Source organism: Macaca fascicularis, chromosome 12, assembly GCF_037993035.2.
Source record: "Macaca fascicularis isolate 582-1 chromosome 12, T2T-MFA8v1.1".
Lineage (NCBI taxonomy): Eukaryota > Metazoa > Chordata > Mammalia > Primates > Cercopithecidae > Macaca > Macaca fascicularis.
The window spans coordinates 137,205,447-137,223,379 of record NC_088386.1 but is presented as its reverse complement, the minus strand read 5'-3'; the positions used below and the strand labels follow the sequence as shown (position 1 = coordinate 137,223,379).

At 45.6% G+C, this 17,933-nt stretch overlaps 2 protein-coding genes across 4 annotated transcripts in view; one reads left to right on the top strand and one right to left on the bottom strand.

Moving 5' to 3' along the window:
- The window catches only part of HDLBP (high density lipoprotein binding protein), an 86,994-nt gene that overhangs the window by 32,727 nt on the left and 36,334 nt on the right, over positions 1 to 17,933 (top strand). For 2 of the 3 annotated variants that reach the window (XM_005574868.4, XM_015433111.3), the window contains exons 2-3: positions 15,695 to 15,759; positions 17,259 to 17,371. In XM_005574868.4, the coding sequence (XP_005574925.1) occupies positions 17,296 to 17,371 (76 nt within the window). In that variant the 5' untranslated portion in view covers positions 15,695 to 15,759; positions 17,259 to 17,295. Of the gene's footprint in view, positions 1 to 11,417; positions 11,492 to 15,694; positions 15,760 to 17,258; positions 17,372 to 17,933 lie in introns of those variants that run through there. The other variant, XM_005574869.4, reaches the window with a different exon arrangement.
- LOC141408253 (uncharacterized) lies at positions 10,680 to 12,218 on the bottom strand. The gene is made up of 2 exons (XM_074010774.1): positions 11,648 to 12,218; positions 10,680 to 11,245 (listed from the first exon to the last, which is right to left on the bottom strand). The coding sequence occupies exons 1-2, from the start codon at positions 12,184 to 12,186 to the stop codon at positions 10,828 to 10,830; spliced, it is 957 nt and encodes a 318-aa protein (XP_073866875.1). The 5' UTR covers positions 12,187 to 12,218; the 3' UTR covers positions 10,680 to 10,827.

Genomic DNA, 17,933 nt, shown 5'->3' with positions numbered 1-17,933 from the left:
GAGTCGCGAGGAGAGGGAGAGAGACGCGAATGGCCAGTGGGAGCAGTCAGAGCACACACCACACTGATTGATTAAGTTCTCTGCTGTGTATGAGCGTGGTTCATGGCACCCCAAAACAATTACAGTAGTAACATCAAGGATTGCAGATCAGCATAACAGATACAATGACAGTGAAAAAGTGTGAAATATTGCTAGAATTACCAAAATGTGCCGTTGGAAAAGTGGCATGGAAAGACCTGCACAGTTGCCAAAACCTTCAACTTACGAGAAACAGAGTATCTAAAAAACCCAAGTAAGGGAAGCACTGTAAGCTGAAGTGTGCCTCTATCTTTGGGCACATGTGTGAGAAATTCTTAGAAGTAGGAAGTGTTAGATCAAAGAATATTGATATTTTAAATCTCAGTACATAATCAAATATGTACGCTCTCCAAAGAGATCACACCAATTATTCCTCCAGCCGCACCTGTTTTCCCACACCTTTTTTTGAGTCTTCAGATTTTATTTTTGCCAAACTGAGGTGAAATGTAGAATCTTATTGTACTTTTCGCTTGCATTTTAAAATACAAATTGAATACATGTTTCCTGCATTTCCATGAAAGGCCTGCTTGTATCTTTGGCCCATTTTTTTTTAAATGGGTTATTAGAGTCCTTGAGGAAATACTGTAAACGTAACGTCTTCCTCTTTTCCCCAGAAATGTTTGAGCCACGTGTGCCACGTTTGTGTTTGTGGTCAAGGAGATGCTTTCATGATTGAGAAGAAGATGCATTTTGTACTTTTTCCCCTAATGTAAATTTATTCATTAAACACAAAAGACTTGTAACAAAATATTTTTTTTCCTTAAGATTGTTATATAAAGTTTACTAATGAGAAAAGCTCTCTTGTCAGTTTATAGTTTAGCTTTGGTTTGAAATTACAGACACTCTAGCACTGCTGTTCAGTAAAAATATGAGCCATATATAATTTAAAATTTTCCAATATCTGTCTTAAAATATAAAAATAAACAAGTGAGGTTAATTTTAATAATTTTGTTTCACCCACTGTAAGATTATATCATTTTACATGTAATCCATCCTAAAACTAATAATAAAATGTTTTACATTGTATTTTTTGTACTAAATTCTCAAAATCTGATGTATATTTTAGACTCACAGCACATATCGTTTTAAACTAGCCGTGTGTGAAGACTGTAGTGACATGTGGCCAGTCCGTGTTGGCCAGCACAGCTCAAAAGAGTGGTCTATTTCTGTGAAAATCCATTAATTTATTATTTTGGACCTAACATTTGTCCTGTCTTCTTTTTTATTTTTATTTTTTTGAGACAGGGTCTGACTTGGTCAACCAGGCTGGAGTGCAGTATCGCGATCTCAATTCATTGCAACCCCCACCTCCCAGGCCCAAGCAATTCTTCCACTTCAGCCTCCTGAGTAGCTGGGATTACAGGCATGTGCCACCATGCCTGGCTTATTTATTTATTTATTTATTTATTTATTTATTTATTTATTTTTGAAGCGGAGTTTCACTCTTGTTGCACAGGCTGGAGTGCAAAGGTGCAATTTTGGCTCACTGCAACCTCCGCCTCCTGGGTTCAAGGGATTCTCCTGCCTCAGCCTCCCAAGTAGCTGGGATTACAGGCGTGTGCCACCACGCCCAGCTAATTTTGTAATGTTAGTAGAGACGGGGTGTCATCACGTTGGTCAGGCTGGTCTCGAACTCCTGACCTCAGAGGATCCACCCACGTTGGCCTCCCAAAGTCCTGGAATTACAGGCGTGAGCCACCGCGTCCGGCCTAATTTTTTTTGGTAGAGATAGGGTTTTTCCATGTGGCCCAGGCTGGTCTCAAACCCTTGGGCTCAAGCAGTCTGTCCACCTTGGCCTCCCAAAGCACTGGGATTACAGGCCTGTGCCACCACGCCCTGCCCCATTCTTTGTTTTTGTTTTTTTGTTGTTGTTTTCTTTGAGACAGAGTCTTGCTCTGTTGCTAGGCTAGAGTGCAGTGGCGTAATCTCTGCTCACTGCAACCTCTGCCTCCCAGGTTCAGGTGATTCTCCTGCCTTAGTCTCCTGAGTAGATGGGATTTCAGGCATATGCCACCACACCCAGCTAACTTCTGTATTTTCAGTAGAGATGGGGTTTCACCATGTTGGCCAGGCTGGTCTCAACTCCTGACCTCAACTGATCCACCCGCCTTGGCCTCCCAAAGTGCTGGAATTATAGGTGTGAGCCACTGTGCCTAGCCCCTATCTTCTTTTTTTGTTTGTTTAGAGAGAGAGAGTTTCGCTCTTGTTGCCCAGGCTGGAGGGCAATGGCATGATCTGGGCGCACTGCAACCTCCGCCTCCCGAGTAGCTGGGATTACAGGCATGTGCCACCACACCTGGCTAATTTTGTATTTTAGTAGAGACGGGGTTTCTCCATGTTGGTCAGGCTGGTCAGTCTCGAACTCTCCGCCCACCTCGGCCTCCCAAAGTGCTGGGATTACAGGTATGAGCCACCGTGCCCGGCCCCCCATCTTCTTAAGAAAATAGATTGTATTGGCTGGGTGCGGTGGCTTACGCCTGTAATCCCAGCACTTTGGGAGGCCGAGGTGGGCGGATCACGAGGTCAGGAGATCGAGACCACGGTGAAACCCCATCTCTACTAAAAATACAAAAACTTAGCCGGGCGCCGTGGCAGGCACCTGTAGTCCCAGCTACTCGGGAGGCTGAGGGAGGAGAATGGCGTGAACCCGGGAGGCGGAGCTTGCGGTGAGCCGAGATCGCGCCACTGCACTCCAGCCTGGGCGACAGAGAGAGAGACTGTCTCAAAAAGAAAAAAAAAAAAGAAAATAAATTGTATTTATCTGACACATGTTCTTTAATTAGGCTCTAAGTAAATATTCTTTACTCAGCTGTAGAAATATGTGCTGATTGTTTCTGTATTTGTAAAATTAACGTAGTGGCATACTCCACTAAATGTGCTAATTTAGTGGAAGGTGGTGAGTTTAGTGGAACATTCCCAAACAGTGAGACACCTACTAAAGGGCAGGTTCTTTTACATACCATTTTCCTTGATCTTTTTAATAACTTGCAGTAAAGGCCCCAAAAACTTACAAATGTGAATTGTAAAAGTTGACAGCTTAAACAACTAGCCAAGGTGACCCAAATTATATCTGAGCAGGATTCTGAAAGCAGGTATCCTGGCAACAAGTTTGGTGTTCTTCATACAATTTGTTCTCGTTATAGGTGCCTATAATAACTCGGATAAAACACAAGTTATGTATTTTCACCTTACCTAGAAGAAACACATGAATCAAAGAAATAAGCCAGAGAACAGTGTCATTGGAGAATATACTGAGTTACCTTTTCTGTTACTTCCTGAGAAGTAGTGAAACTGACAGAATTAGTTAGTGGAGAAAGAACAAGGCAAATTTACAGGAAACCCTGGACTGCAGCTCTTCGTTTCTGTCTCATCTGAACTTTCATGAGACTTTATTTTAGGGCTGGGAGTTTAATGTAATAATATATACTGTAATATATCAGTAGTAAATACATGTGAGCCAAAGAAAAGTTCTTCCTTATTAGGATATGCTACAAGTCAAGTTAAACTGAGTATAAATAAGCTTAATCATAAAACTAGTTTGTGCTAATAAAAATGTAATATGAGCCACGTATAATTTTAAAATTTCAGGTATCAGATGGGATGGAAACATTTCTTTGACCTGACTTTGACCACCACACTCAGTATGGGAGTGAGTGCAAATTGTGCTAAACTTAGCTCCCATCCCGTGATGCTAGTAACTTCCTATAAGACTGCTCTGCTGCTGAGCAGGTGGTGGGCGCCCATCCTCCACATCTCTGCTTCCACAGCCTTGGAGATGACCCCTGGTCCGCTGCTCCTCCTGACCCCTTCAGCATGGCTCCACTTCAGTGGGTTCCTGTCAGGTGATCAGTTAAAGCAAAGAGAGAAATAGGCTGCACACATTGTATACCTCCATTTATCCATGTTTATCCATTGACAATTAGGTTCTTAACAATTGGTTGACTATTACTAGCAGTGCAGTGAGATGAGCATTTTTGTACATGTTTCCTTTTGCCCAGGTGGGAGAGCTTTTTCCTGAAGTACGTCTCCAGAAGTGGAATTGTTCGCTCGTGGAGTAGTTGCATCTTAAGCCTTAATGGGCCTTGCAAATGGTGTGAAATAAGGACCTAGTTTTTCTCTCCTACTGTAGATAACCAGTTTTCCCAGAGCCATTGATTGCGTCATCCATCTCCGTGCTGATCCACGCGACCACATCTGAGGCAGGTGATGTCTGTGTCTGTGCTAGCCGTGTTGGGCCCTCTCTGCTGCTCCCTTGTTCTCTGTGTCTGTCCCCGGCACCAGCACCACAGTCTGAATTACTGTTGCTGCACAACCTGACACTGGAGAGAGCAAGCCCTCCTCCACGTTGTTTTCTTCAGAGTTGTATTGGCTGTTCTTGGTCCTTGATCTTTTGTATAAATTTAGTGTAAATATGATTGTATATGTAAATATCCTAAATAATTATTTTATACAATTCAGTGTTTGCAGTGCAACATTATAAAACTTGCGTATAGAAATTTGGTGTAATTAAAAATTGTATAAAATCTGGTTGTAAAATTCCATACACACACATACCTTTTGGGATTTAAGTTACATTTGCATTGAATTTCTAGTCTAATTAGGGGAGAATTACTATCCATGATTAAGTCTTTCTTTAGATGACCATGGCCTGTCTCCATTTATTAAGGTCATTTCTGTATTTTGACAAAGGTTTTTGTAAGCTCTATAAATCACATTTTTTTCTTATTAGATTGTAAAAATTTTTTTAGAGGGGCGGAGTGGGGACAGAGTCTCACTCTGTCGCTCAGGCTGGAGTGCAGTGGCAGCATCTGCCTCCTGGGTTCAAGCGATTCTTGTGCCTCAGCCCCCCAGGTAGCTGGGACTGCAGGCATGCGTCACCACACCCAGCTTAGATTTATCTTTAATAGTTTGTTGCCGATGTTTTGGAAACATGATTGTGTGATTGTGTGTATTGGTTTTATTTCCAGAAAACTTACTGAACTTTTTTTTTATTATTTTTTTGAGACGGAGTCTCGCTCTGTGGCCCAGGCTGGAGTGCAGTGGCCGGATCTCAGCTCACTGCAAGCTCCGCCTCCCGGGTTTACGCCATTCTCCTGCCTCAGCCTCCCAAGTAGCTGGCACTACAGGCGCCCGCCACCTCGCCCGGCTAGTTTTTTGTATTTTTTAGTAGAGACGGGGTTTCACCGTGTCAGCCAGGATGGTCTTGATCTCCTGACCTCGTGATCCGCCCGTCTCGGCCTCCCAAAGTGCTGGGATTACAGGCTTAAGCCACCGCGCCCGTCCCTTACTGAACTTTTTAATTAGTTCTAATAGTGTGTGCATACATTCTCCTGGATTTTCTACCAGCACAGTTATGTTGTCTGTGAATACTGGCAGTTTGGGTTCATTTTCAATTCTGATAACTTTCTTTTTCTTCCCATACTGCCCTGGCTTATATTCCTAGTTGCTATTAGGAATGGGTTAATTAGTTGAGGTTCTTCATTTGAATCTTTTTTTTTTTTCTTTTTTTTTTTTTTTTTTGAGATGGAGTCTTGCTCTGTTGCCCAGGCTGGAGTGCAGTGGCATTATCTTGTTTCACTGCAACCTCCACCTCCTGGGTTCAAGTGATCCTCCTGCCTCAGCCTCCCAAGTAGCTGGGAATACAGGCATGTGCCACCACGCCTGGCTAATGTTTGTATGTTTGGTAGAGACGGGATTTCGCCATGTTGGCCAGGCTGGTCTCGAACTCTTAACCTCAGGTATCTGCCTGCCTCGGCCTCGCAAAGTGCTGGGATTACAGGCACAAGCCACCATGTCCAGCCCATTTGAATCTTTTGAAATGATCACATTATCTTTGCCCCTCATGCTGTTAATGTGGCAAGTTACTTTAATCTGTTTTTCTAATATTGTACCACCCCACATTACTGGATTAAACTTTATCGTGATATATTTGTTTTTCTATTTCTGGATCAGTTTGCAAGATTGGTTCAGGCTTTGGCTTTTAAGTACCTAGGTGAGATTCAACCACTCCTTTGTCTGTGATAAGTCCAAGCCCCCTAGCTTTGTGTGGGAGGTAATCTCTCAAAGCTTCCTTACAAAAGCATTTGGAGGCCCGCCTTTTTGTGTATTTTTGTTGTTGTTGTTGTTGTTTTGAGATGGAGTTTCCCTCTTGTTTCCCAGACTGGAGTGCAATGGCGCGATCTCGGCTCACCGCAACCTCCACCTCCCAGGTTCAAGCGATTCTCCTGCCTCGGCCTCCTGAGTAGCTGGGATTACAGGCGCCCACCACCACGCCTGACTAATTTTGCATTTTTAGTAAAGATGGGGTTTCATCACGTTGGTCAGGCTGGTCTCGAACTCCCAACCTCAGGTGACCTGCCTGCCTCTGCCTCCTTTGCAAAGTGCTGGGATTACAGGCGTGAGCCACCTCGCCCAGCCTTGTTGTGATTTTTATATTTGTTTCTTTGGAGATTGGGGAAGGTTGGTTATTGAAACTATATTTCTAACTCAGTTTGGGTAACTTATTTTTCTAGAATTTGCCCATTTCATCTGTTTTCGAGTTTTTGACACTACTCTTCTCAATAGAATTCTTACATGGATTTTTCCAAGTCTCCATTTTAGCTGTAGTTTTTGACCCCCTTTTATCTTAATATTGTCTATTTATACTCTTCTTTTTTCAGGAATCATTTTTGCCAGAGATTGAACTTGTCTTTTAAAAAACTTGGATGTAGGTTTTGTTTATCCTTTGTGATATATGTCTTTTAGTTCATTAATTTCCTATCTTTATTTCCTTCTACCTTTCTTTTGTTTATTCTGGTGTTTTTTTCTAGTTTCAGTAGTGGATGATTAGCTTATTTTATTTTTTCCTCCTCGCTGATAGGATGGCTTAAAGTTACAGGACTTTCAGCAACACTCTTGTTTCATTCCACAAGGTGGGATGTGTAATTGCTTAATGGCTTAGTTTTAAATGTTTTCAGATTTCTTCCTTGTTCCATGAGTTACTTAGAAGCAAGTTTTAAAACTTACATACTCTTTAAATTTTTAAGTTGAGTTCTAATTGAGTGGTGGTCTGAGAATTTTATTATGATTTAAATCTTTACTATTTGTTTAATTTTTTTTTAGCTCCTGGCCAGGTTTTATGGTTTTTTTAAAAAGTGTCACTTTTAATCATATGTTCAATAAAGTAGATTAATTGTGTTGTTTGCACAGATGAACAGATGAAATGGGCAAATTCTAGAAAAATAAGTTACCCAAACTGAGTTAGAAATATAGTTTCAATAACCAACCTTCCCCAATCTCCAAAGAAACAAATATAAAAATCACAACAAGGCTGGGCGAGGTGGCTCACGCCTGTAATCCCAGCACTTGGTAATCCCTGTGTTACCAAGAGAGTTGGGTCAGTCTCACCCTTTAACCTTGGATATATCAATTTCTCCTAGTAACCTTTAGTTTTTACTTTATATGTTTTGCAGCTATGTTATTAGATACATGTAATCAGTTACTGAATTTTTAAATTATTGACCTTCTCTATTCTTAATAATGACTTTTATGCTACAGTCTGTGTTATATGAAAATAACATAACCAACTTTCATATGGTTAGTATTTGCTTGGAGTACTTCTTCCATCTCTTTATTTCAGCCTGTATGTCTGTATGGTTTAGGACTGTTGAATGGCTTGTAGCTGCTCTTAGAGTTGGTCAGTTTAGTCTGTTAACACTTGCTTAGATTACTGATGGGTTTGAATTCATTCCTCTCATCACTTTTGTTCTTTACCTTGCTTTTTCATTGTTTCTTTTACTTCTCTTGCCTCCTATTCTTTTTTCTGGTTTTCTCTCTTTTAATAATTATTAATACAGTATAATGTCACCAGTAATAATGTACATCATCATAATACCGCTGAACCTACCACCTAATCCAAGATCTAGAACATTGCCAATAACTTCCATTTGAATAAGAGTTTAGTTTGAACGTTAAAAACTCTCTTTTTTTCCTAGATTGTCTTTAAATTTTTACATTCATTCTCAACAAGGGCTAGCTTCTCCCCCAAATAGTAAGAATCTTGAAACCTTGCAACTTCATATCCCCCTTCCACCTTATATATTATTGCTGCCTAAGCATTTTAATTCTTTTATTTTATTTTGTACTTGCATATCCTGCTTATGTACCTATCTATAATTTAATTCCCTACAAATTTTATTGTTGATGTCAGTATAGGGTCAATGCTTGTTTCACTTTGTCTAGGTTGCTGGTTTATCAGTATTCCTTCTTTCTGGTCTCTTTGGCTTTCATTTTCTTGCTGAAATATGTCCTTCAGTAGGTCTGTCAGCCCGGATCTATTGGTAGTAATTGCTTTATCTTTGAATATGTCTATTTTATTCTCATTCTTAAATGAAAAAGAATTCTTAAATAATTCCAAATTGACAGTTATTTTTTTCATCATAATTTTTATATAGCCATTATCCTCTGGTATGTATTAAGCGGTCTGCCCTTGGTCTCACAGTATTCTTTATAAGTAACCTGTCTTTTCTCTCTAGTTGCTTTTAAGGTCTGCTCGTGTCTGTGGTGCTCTGAGGTTACACTGTAGTGTGTTTTGATTTGGATCAGTTTAAATTATCCTGCCAGACAGCTTCTCTGTCTTTTTTGGGATGAGGGAAGAATGTTGTATCATTAAATCTTAGAATTTTCTCAACTATTTTAAAAAATGTTTCTTCTCTGTTCTTTGGATTTTTTTTTCTTTTTTTCTTTTTTGGAACTGCAGTTATATGTTAGAGTTTTTCATTCCATGGTTCTTAGCTCTTTCATTCGTTCCATCTCTTGATTTTTTTCTAAAATGCCCCCTTTATGTCTCTCATGCTTTTTTATAGTCTCAATCTTATAGTTCTGTCTCCTGAAGTTCTTGAGTCTAATCCTACTTCTAATCCATCCATCCTTCTGAGCTTTGGGCTTTTAGCCTCTCTACCATTTGGGTTGATCTGTGGGTATCCTTTTTAGCCTGGTGTGAGGTTTATTCTTTCCTGAGGGGGATTGCTTTCTGTTTTAATATCTCAGTTTGGGCTAGGGGTTCCTGGACAAATGGGGTTGGTTGTAGAGTACTAGTCCATTGTCCCTATAGCTCAAGAGATGCTTCTACCTGCCAGCTCAGGATAGTCAGAGAAAGCATCCTATAGTCCCCTTGACACTAGTGGGCTTTTCTTCTTCTTTTTTTGATCTACCTATCTTCTGCTGAGGGTGTAGCCCTTTTGGGGATCATGATTTTATGGAATAGGAGGGTGTCTCTTCTCACCTCCTACCTTGAGCAGACCCAAACTAATTCCCTTTGAGGGATGAAAACTCAGATGTCACAGACAGATGTTCACACTTCATTTGGTCTGAATATTGCTAGCCTTGGAATTTCTAAAATTTGCTTCTACGAACAATTTATTAGTTTCAATGTGCTAAGCCTGCTGGGAGGAAATGCTGGTTGTGAGCATCAGGGAAGCATTCTGGACGGTTATTAGCACAAAGTTAACATTTGATTTTATAGTATCTTCTGCTAACAATGTTTTAAAAACTAACTCTTTACGGTGTCCTGTGTACTAGGTACTGTGCCTGTGCTGACTTCCTAGCTTTATTGGAAGTTCCTTGACAGTGGACTGAATCCCTACCCCTTACTCTCTCCATCTCCCTCTGCAGTGCTGAGCCCTCAAAAACAAAACAGCAGCAAAAAACACATTTGCACTAGTTGCTGATTGGTTAATCCCCACGGAAAGGTTACCAACAAACCACAGCAATGACACAGAGGGAATGCCTATTTCCACATCCAGGGAGGCCCACCTGCCCAATTCCATGCTGCTGACTTAGAGGACGGCTTTGCTAATGATATCCTTGGCTCCTTCTCTGCCTCAAGCCGCAGATGTTCTCTGCCTTCTGTGATTCTGCTCCCTTCCCTTGGTGGTGTCATGAAGTGCACTGGTGTTTCTGCTGGCTCCTGGGCTTCTCCCCTGACCTTGCACATACAGTTGCCTGCTGGACATCCCCACCTGCCCAGTCAGGGCATCACACCCCCTTATCCATCCAGTCTTCCTTGAATTTTCCCCATCTACGTGAGGGCAGCTCTTCCCAGTCGCTCAGGCCAAGAACCTATGCCTTTCTTAACTTCTTTCACACCCCTCATCTGGTTAATAAGGAATTTCTTGGTGCTACTTTCCGAATATATACCAAATCTGGCCATGTATTTCATCCATTATGCCCAACATATACAAGCCATTGTCATCTTTAGACTGAACTATAGTAGGCCTCCCCTCCCCTCCCCTGCCACTCTCCACTTAGTGTCAGTGTTCCACGAAAACAACACGTCTGATCTTGCCTTCTGCTGCTGACAGCCCCCACCCAGCTCCCACCATTCTCAATAGCACCCATGGCCCGGCTGCAGGCTGTGTTGACCTGACCCCATTCCCTGGGTAAGGCTGGGTGTGCCGCTGCCTCTTGCCCTGTGTGGGACGGTCTTGTCCCCAGATACCTGTAGCTGATCCTGTGCCCTGTGCAGCATTCTGCTCACCTGCGACTTTGCTCCAGAGGTTCAGACGGACATCTCTACAGATTGCTCCACTCCCCTTAAACCTTTTAAAAGAAACAGTGGCAGTTATCACTTAGTAAACACAATGGATGCAGAAGTGACAAGTCCTTCCCGGAGGGTGGAGACCCCCTGAGAGTAGGGATTCCGTTCCGCCCAGTCCTCCGTGTCCACCGTGGGCTCAGAGGCCACACACCAGTTCTTTTGCGTGTATGCACCTATGTAGAGATGGAGCCATAAATAATGCACGCTTTAAAGGAAGGGGGTTTTATATTTTGGGGGGAGATTAAGTTGATTGGCAAGGAATCGGGTGGAGATAGTTTATAAAAGTGAGGGACATAAGGAACAGACACGTGGGAATGAGGGAATGAAAGTCCGGAGCCGTCTGGGAGCTTCACTGCGCTGTAGGACCTCGTGCTGGGGGGGGGGGGGCATCCGTTTACGATGGTGGTGGGCATCCTTTGAGGTTTTCCTTCTGTGATTTTGGGGAGGTGGGCGGTACTGGTGACATCTGCTTCCAGAGCAGCCGTCCTTCCTGCTCCCTTTCTGGTCTTCGGTTGTTTCCGCTCGAGTTCTTGCGGGGCGCGCTCCCTCTGCTTTCTGGAGGTGATTAATTTCCCAACTCCTCGGCACCACCTTCCCCACCCGAAAAAAGGATGCGGAACCACGCCTGGAGTTGGGTGGGCCTCCCGGGTGCTGGGCGGCCCGGGGCGGCGGGGACCCCGGCGGCGGGGCGGGCGGGGCGCTGACGTGTCCAGGCGGGATTGGGCCGCCGCCCTATATAGCAGCCGGGGCCCGGGCGCCGCGCCTCGGAGCGTCCCGGCTTCTCCCGCGCGGCGGGCGAGCAAGCGAGCGGCAGGACCGGCGGGCGGGGGCCCACGAGTGAGCGCGCGGCACGGGGCTGGGGAGGACCGGGCCGGCGGGGTGGGCGGGCTCAGGGGGCCGCCGACGTGGAGGCCGCGGAGGGGGAGGGGCCCGGGTGCCGCGGCCCCCACCCGAGCCCCAGGCTGAGGCCCCCGCCGCGAGTGTCCTGCTTACCGCGCGTGGCGGTTCCGGGCCGGGCCCGGGGCCGGCTCTGAGTCTCCTCTGCGCGTGGCCGTGGCGCGGAGGAGCGCGCACAAACTTTCCCAAGTCCCGTGGCGCCGCTGGGCCGTTCTTGGCCGCAAGCTGGGCTCCCCCGCCTCCTCCCTGGGCTTCGGTGGGGCGCCCCCGGGGCCGGGGCCGCACAGCGGGGGAGGGGCGGCCGACCTGCGCCCAGGTCGCTGACGTTGGCGGGGCCGGCCCTCCCCTCCCCCCTCCCCGCGGGGGCGCCCCCTCCCCCAGCTCGGGCTGCTCCGGCCGGCGGAGGCTCCGTGTGCAGCCGGGGTGGCGGGCCCTGGGAGGCCAGCGGGGTCCTTCCCCCCAGGTGGCGGCGGGGCGGGGGTCTGGGCGCAGGCCGGGCGGCGGGGTCCCCACAGCACCTTCACCTGCCGCGCGGGGCCCGCGCCCGTCTCCGTGTTCGGGGGTGGAGAAAGCTGCTCTCCTTGGGCCTGGAGTGCAACTTGGACATGCCCCAGGGTCGTGGATGAAAAATACATTACGGAAAAATACCGAATTTGGATGAAAGGCTGGGAGGCCGAGGGGGTTGCTGTCCCTTTAAGCCTGTCCCCGCCCGCGGGCCCTCGTGGCCTGTGGGAGGGCCGTGCTGAGGTGGCATCTGCGAAAGTTCCTCCATGCAGGATGGGTGCCGACGTCCAGAACTTGGTGAGAAGTGCGGAGCCTGCCTTCTGCTCGCCAGTCGCCTGTGGCCTCTCCTAGATTTCGATCTTGTGATCTTTGCGTGGATCAGGATTTTATTTTCCCATTCTGAACTTTGGTTTGTGGTCTTGAGCAACTTTACTTTTGGAAGAGAAGTCTGGATTTTAGCCGGAGGTTTTTTGATGCCCTCCATACCCGGTCCTGTCTGGTGCTTTAAAGCATTTGCGGGTCTCATTAACTGAGGCTGAAATGAAATTCTTCCTGGAGTATTACTGATAATTATTTTTGAAGACTGTTGCCCATTGACTATGTAGTTGGCAAAACTTATCACAAGGGAATCAACTAAATTACTTCCTCGTTTAAAAGCAAAAAAGTAGAACCCTTCATGTGAAGCCTTTTCTGTTGCTGTCAGAAACCTGTTAAACTTGTGCTAAACTTGTAAGCACCAGGTTTCCCACGTAACACACAGCTCTGTCATGACTCCACGTTTTGCTCTACACGTATTAGGGCGGAAAGGGGTCTTGCTTCCTGCCCTTCTTCATTTAGTTCTAGTTCTGTTTGCTGAAAGTTAAATTCTGAGATGTGACCTTTTTTGCTGTGAACCTTTACACTCTGGGAAACAAAATTAAGTCCAGGTTCAGGATAGTTTGAAGTTTGCATTTGGTGGACCTGGACAGTGATTGATCCGAGCTTCCTAAGGGAAAAGTAGTGGAGAGAGGCAGAATCACAAAGGGACTGGGGCCATGTGGGAGGGACTGAAGGAGACAGGAGACAGGGCTCACCTACCAGAAGGAGCCTTGGAGGAGAGTGGACTTGTTCTCCATGGCCAGAAAGGGGAAAGAAGTTGTAGATTTTGTCATAACGAGGTGGAACGTTTACAGCCATGCAGGGGTGATCCGGGCCCTGAGAAGGCCACGAATTTCCTTTCTCTGGTGGTATTAAGAAATTGGATTAGAGTAATACCTGAGGTTCGAAACTTTCAATCCTGATTTGAGCAGTATTGTTAGATCCAATGAGAATCTGAGATACCAGATATTTAGCCTCTGTTCTTTGGTAACTAGGCCTTCAGATAGCAAGTGGAGTTGCTGGGTGGAGAGCACACTCAGCCTGCGGCTGTCTTGGGGTTGCTGGAAGATCCACATGGCACAGGATTAAACGCTCATGGGTGTTGTCGGTGAAGGCAGAGCCGCTAGCAGGACATAGCAGTGCGGGGTGGACATGGAGCTGTAGGGGCAGCTTCTTAGGTGCTGCTTTGTTGAACCCGAGGCAGGTGGACCCTTGGGCTGCATCTCACTGCATTGGGAGCACAGAAGGAGAATGAGACAGACTTTTAAGAAAATCTCACCCAGAATTTCAGGTGGGGACAGGGTCTGCATTTACATGTGAGTCATCAAATGCTTGCTTAGAACGCATTTTTCAAAAACAAGTTTTTGAGTTGTTTAGATGATACCAGAACCCTAAATGTTAAATGTGTCTCTAGTTGTGAACCATTCGTTAGGAGCTCTGACAAACTGCCATTTGGAATCTGGAGGCTAGGTACCCGGTATCGCCCGTCAAACCAGTCTGGAGCTTTCTGGAGGTCTGCCGTCTGCCCTACCGGGCTGCCTGAGAGTCTCTGCTCGCCTGAGGACATGAGAGGCTTTGCTCCAGGGTCTCCCTCAGACACAGGAGTAGGTTGCCTTATGTTGAGACTCCTTTCAGTATCGGGTCTGGCTGGACTTGGCTTCTGAAGGGTGTGTGAGTGGTCTCCAAAGAGACTGACACTAGGTACACAGTGGGGATCGGCTCATCACAGCTCTGTGCTGGAGAGTCGGTGTGAGCTGACATGGACGGAACTGCATTTTGCAGACTTGTAATGTGGCTGTCACTGGGCACTGGAGACTTGCCCAGAACCTGGCTTGATAAGGGGGTGGGTGTCTGGATTTAAGAAGTGACATTGGAGCCCGGGACAACCTTGAGTGAGAGACCATGCCAGGTGGATAGTCAGCAAGCAAGAGTGGGAGGGCGGAGGGTGGATGCAGGAGACCAGAGGCAAGTGTCATTGGATACCTGTTGGGGCACCTTAGCCTAGAGTGCCCTGCCCCATTTTGCTCCCAGACTGGCCAGACACTTGGAATCTCAAGGAGCGCTTGCCAAGTTGTGAATGTGCTACTGTGACACTTTGGAGACATTTTCTTACTTTAATCTTTAAAACTTGCAAACTAGAATTTTTTGGTGATGCTTTTAAATGGAATACTCTTGATCAGTTTGTCCTACCTTTCCCCTTCAGTCTTGGGGTACATCTGTGTGTCTGGTGCATCTGGGGCCCCATAGTGTCTCTGGTTTGTGACAGGTTCCCTGTGTGACTCAAGCCCTGTATTTAGAGTTTTTAAAAAACTCATGACCAAGATTAGAATCCGGAAATACCACCAGTCCACATCCTCTGCTGGAAGGGCGAGACCCTTTTAATCCAGTCTACTGGATGCACCCCCGTTGCCATGAACCGCCTTCTCCACTCTGGACCCATGTGTCTCATGGGCAGGATTGTTTTCAGGGTGTTAGTAGTATTCACCAGTTGAGTGGGGCGTTCCTGTTACTGTCATTGCTTTTCCCATTTTAGACACATGCCTCACTCCTGTCAGCAGTTCCACCTTTTCGTGGTTGAGGAGCACATGTGGTCGCCAGCCTCCCCTCTCCAGAGTCCCCTAAGGCGAGGTGACTCACCCTCCTACTTCACAGAGTTCTTGGTCCTCCCCAGACAGCCTTTGAAGGTTCCTTTCAATCCTGCGATTTTATGACCTGGTTTCTAAATCCCCAGTGGATTAGAAAGGACTGAAGGACTTTTACAGGATAACAGCAAGAAGAACAAAGTAACTGCAAAATATACAGAGAATTCTTGAAGACAGTAGCTCTTGGTCACCATAAGCGCTGCAGAGCCCCTGAGGTCCGCATTGTGTTATAGGTCAGAGCCCAGCACAACAACCCTTCTGGTTCAGCCGTCTAGGGGTTGTGTTGGGTACAGGAAAGGTGATGCAACCATGCAGGAGAACACCAATGGTTTTGTGAGGATTTTACTTCCAAATGGTTAAGTTTAGAAGTTTGGCACTTAGAGGATCACTCCCTCAGGTCCCTGGAATAGTTGTCCTCTGCAAGGTGGAGCTGGTTCAGGTTTTATTGTAATATGTTTTGTTTCAAGCTAATGGTTTTTTTTCTTCTGAGAAACTTGCCTGAATATTGGTGTAACCAAAACATAAGTAATATCTTGACCTTTTCTGATTGGGAGGTAAAAAGATCTGGGTTGTAAAATGTAGATAAGTAACTTTTCTGTGGTTTCCTCTCTCTTCTCTCCCACTTCCTATCCCATACCAGCAAAAGCTGGCAGGCTGACGGAGGCGGCCTCAGGACGGACTTTCTGGCTACCGACCGTTTTGCTGGTAAGTGTGACCCTGTCTGAAGACTTCCTGCCCCTGGGCTGTGTGTGGGACCTGGGAGCACAGGGATGCGTATTTTCTTAGTCCTGTGTGTACCTTCTTTCTTTATATTGCACCTTCAAGTTTCTCATGGTTCGTCAGAGATGTCTCCATAGCTTCACCTCCCAGCAGGAACCATCTATAGACATGTGCCCCTTAGATGTGTCATCTGGCTTCCATCTGTTTTTAATCTTTTATTTCTTAAATGTGAATTATGTTTATTCAGTATTATCTGAATTGGGGTCTTCTCTTTAGGATTGCAGGCCTTTTCTTGAACTTGGGGAGAGGTCTTAATTATGTTATAAAAATTATGCAAAATTCGCTCCTTATTACTTGGCCTTGTTGTGCCAGTAAGTGATGCGTAGTTGTGTAAAGAAAATGGGTTCTTACTCACTGTAGTAGTTGGGAGCTCACCTGACATTGGGGAGAGGGACGGAGAGGAAGCTAACACTCCTACCTCAGAATGCTGAATATACCCCAGTTTTCAAATAAGGGAGCTGTGGCTTTCAGAGCCCGTATCCTGCTGAGCAATGTGGCTGTGTTAATCTGAGAAACTGTGTGCCCTTGGGCCAGGTTCCCTCTGCTGCGTGAGTGCTGTGCGAGTGCTGCCCCACACCTGGGAAACAGAATGGAGGAGAATAACCAGTCAGTGTGGATCAAGGGCATTTAGCCCAGTTTGTGGGTCTGTTACTGTTGCTACAAAGCACTGAGGCTGCTTTTTCCTGTCATGCAGCTACCACTGACAACCACCTGGTTAAGTCGAGATTTGGGGGTGGTTTAGTTTGGGGCCTGGATGCACCTCACAGAGAGAGACTGGCTGACTTCTTGTAGCAACTGTCATGATGCGTTTTGTAAGCATGAAGAGGTGCAGCGAGCAAACCAACAGAGTAACCAGGGTCGCTGTTAGGAGAGTGATCCTGCCGTTGACCTGTGCCTGGAGCCTGGGCCAGGCAGGTGGCAGGTTCCATGGTCCCCCCACCCCTGCGGTTAGGGGTGGTGCAGACTGTGTCTCTGTGGCTCCTGGGGTGGAGAAATGGGTGCAGACTGCCCTTAAGTGGAGAATGAGCTCCTCCATTACAGGCAACTTTTGAGGGAACAGTTAACCAGCTATATTTCTTCAACTTTCTTAAAACGTGAGTTTTTTTTTTTTTTTTTTTTTAGTTTATTAACTATCATTAGTTAATTTTATGTGTGACCCAAGATAATTCTTGCATTGTGGCCCAGGGAAGACAAAAGATTGGCCACCTCTGTTCTAGGACCTCCTTTACTTGGATTTTTCCCCCCTTTTTATCACTTGGTGAGAGTTTGGATATCAGCTTACATCAGAGGTTGTGAGGAAAATAAAAAGGTATAGTTTGCTGGTAAAAAAGAGAATAAAACGTTTGCTAAAACTCTTAAGTTAACAATCTCATAGATAATTGAGGGCTATACTTTGACTTCTGATTTATTCTTCTTTGCTTTAGTGGTTTTCCCGGATTGTGTGTAGGTGTGAGACCAACCATGAGTTCCGTTGCAGTTTTGACCCAAGAGAGTTTTGCTGAACACCGAAGTGGGCTGGTTCCGCAACAAATCAAAGGTGACAGCCCTTTTATGTGCTCTTCCTGGCAGTGTCTAAGGCATTGCTCCCTCTAAAGCCTTCACCAAATCCCATGCCCTTTCTAGAAGTACCTTTTGGCCCTGTGATTGTAGGGCAGGGAGGACCACCAGCTGGTGCACTGTTTTTGCATTGCCGTGTGTGCGGGAGCAGCTGGCCAGGCATGAGGAAATGAATCAGACACAGTGAGATTTAGAATGTGGACAGCTTTCTGGAAAACCAGCGAATTTGACCGTTGGTAATTAATGCGGTTCTTTTCACAACTGCTTTTCCTAATTGCAGTGAACTAAAATCTGGGCTGTGAAGCATCCCAGAGCAGTGGTTAAGCTAACTGCCTTGAGCACGAAGGCTGGACCCCGGCCTCAGAGTTCTCGAGGCCACTGGCTGGGATTAAGAGCAGCACTGTACAGTAGAATAGACTACAAGCCATGTGTACAATTTTTAGGATTCTCTAGTACTTATTAAAAGGGAACAGGTGAAATTAATTTTGATATTTTACCCCAATATGTCTAATACATTGTCATTTCAGCATATCTAATTTAAA

Excerpts from the sequence above, each read along its gene's own strand:
- LOC141408253 (XM_074010774.1), bottom strand. The coding sequence starts at position 12,186 with ATGTATTTTTCATCCACGACCCTGGGGCATGTCCAAGTTGCACTCCAG. Across the intron at positions 11,246-11,647 it reads GCCCGGAACCGCCACGCGCG|GTGGTGCCGAGGAGTTGGGA; the intron begins GTAAGCAGGACA and ends CGGGTGGGGAAG.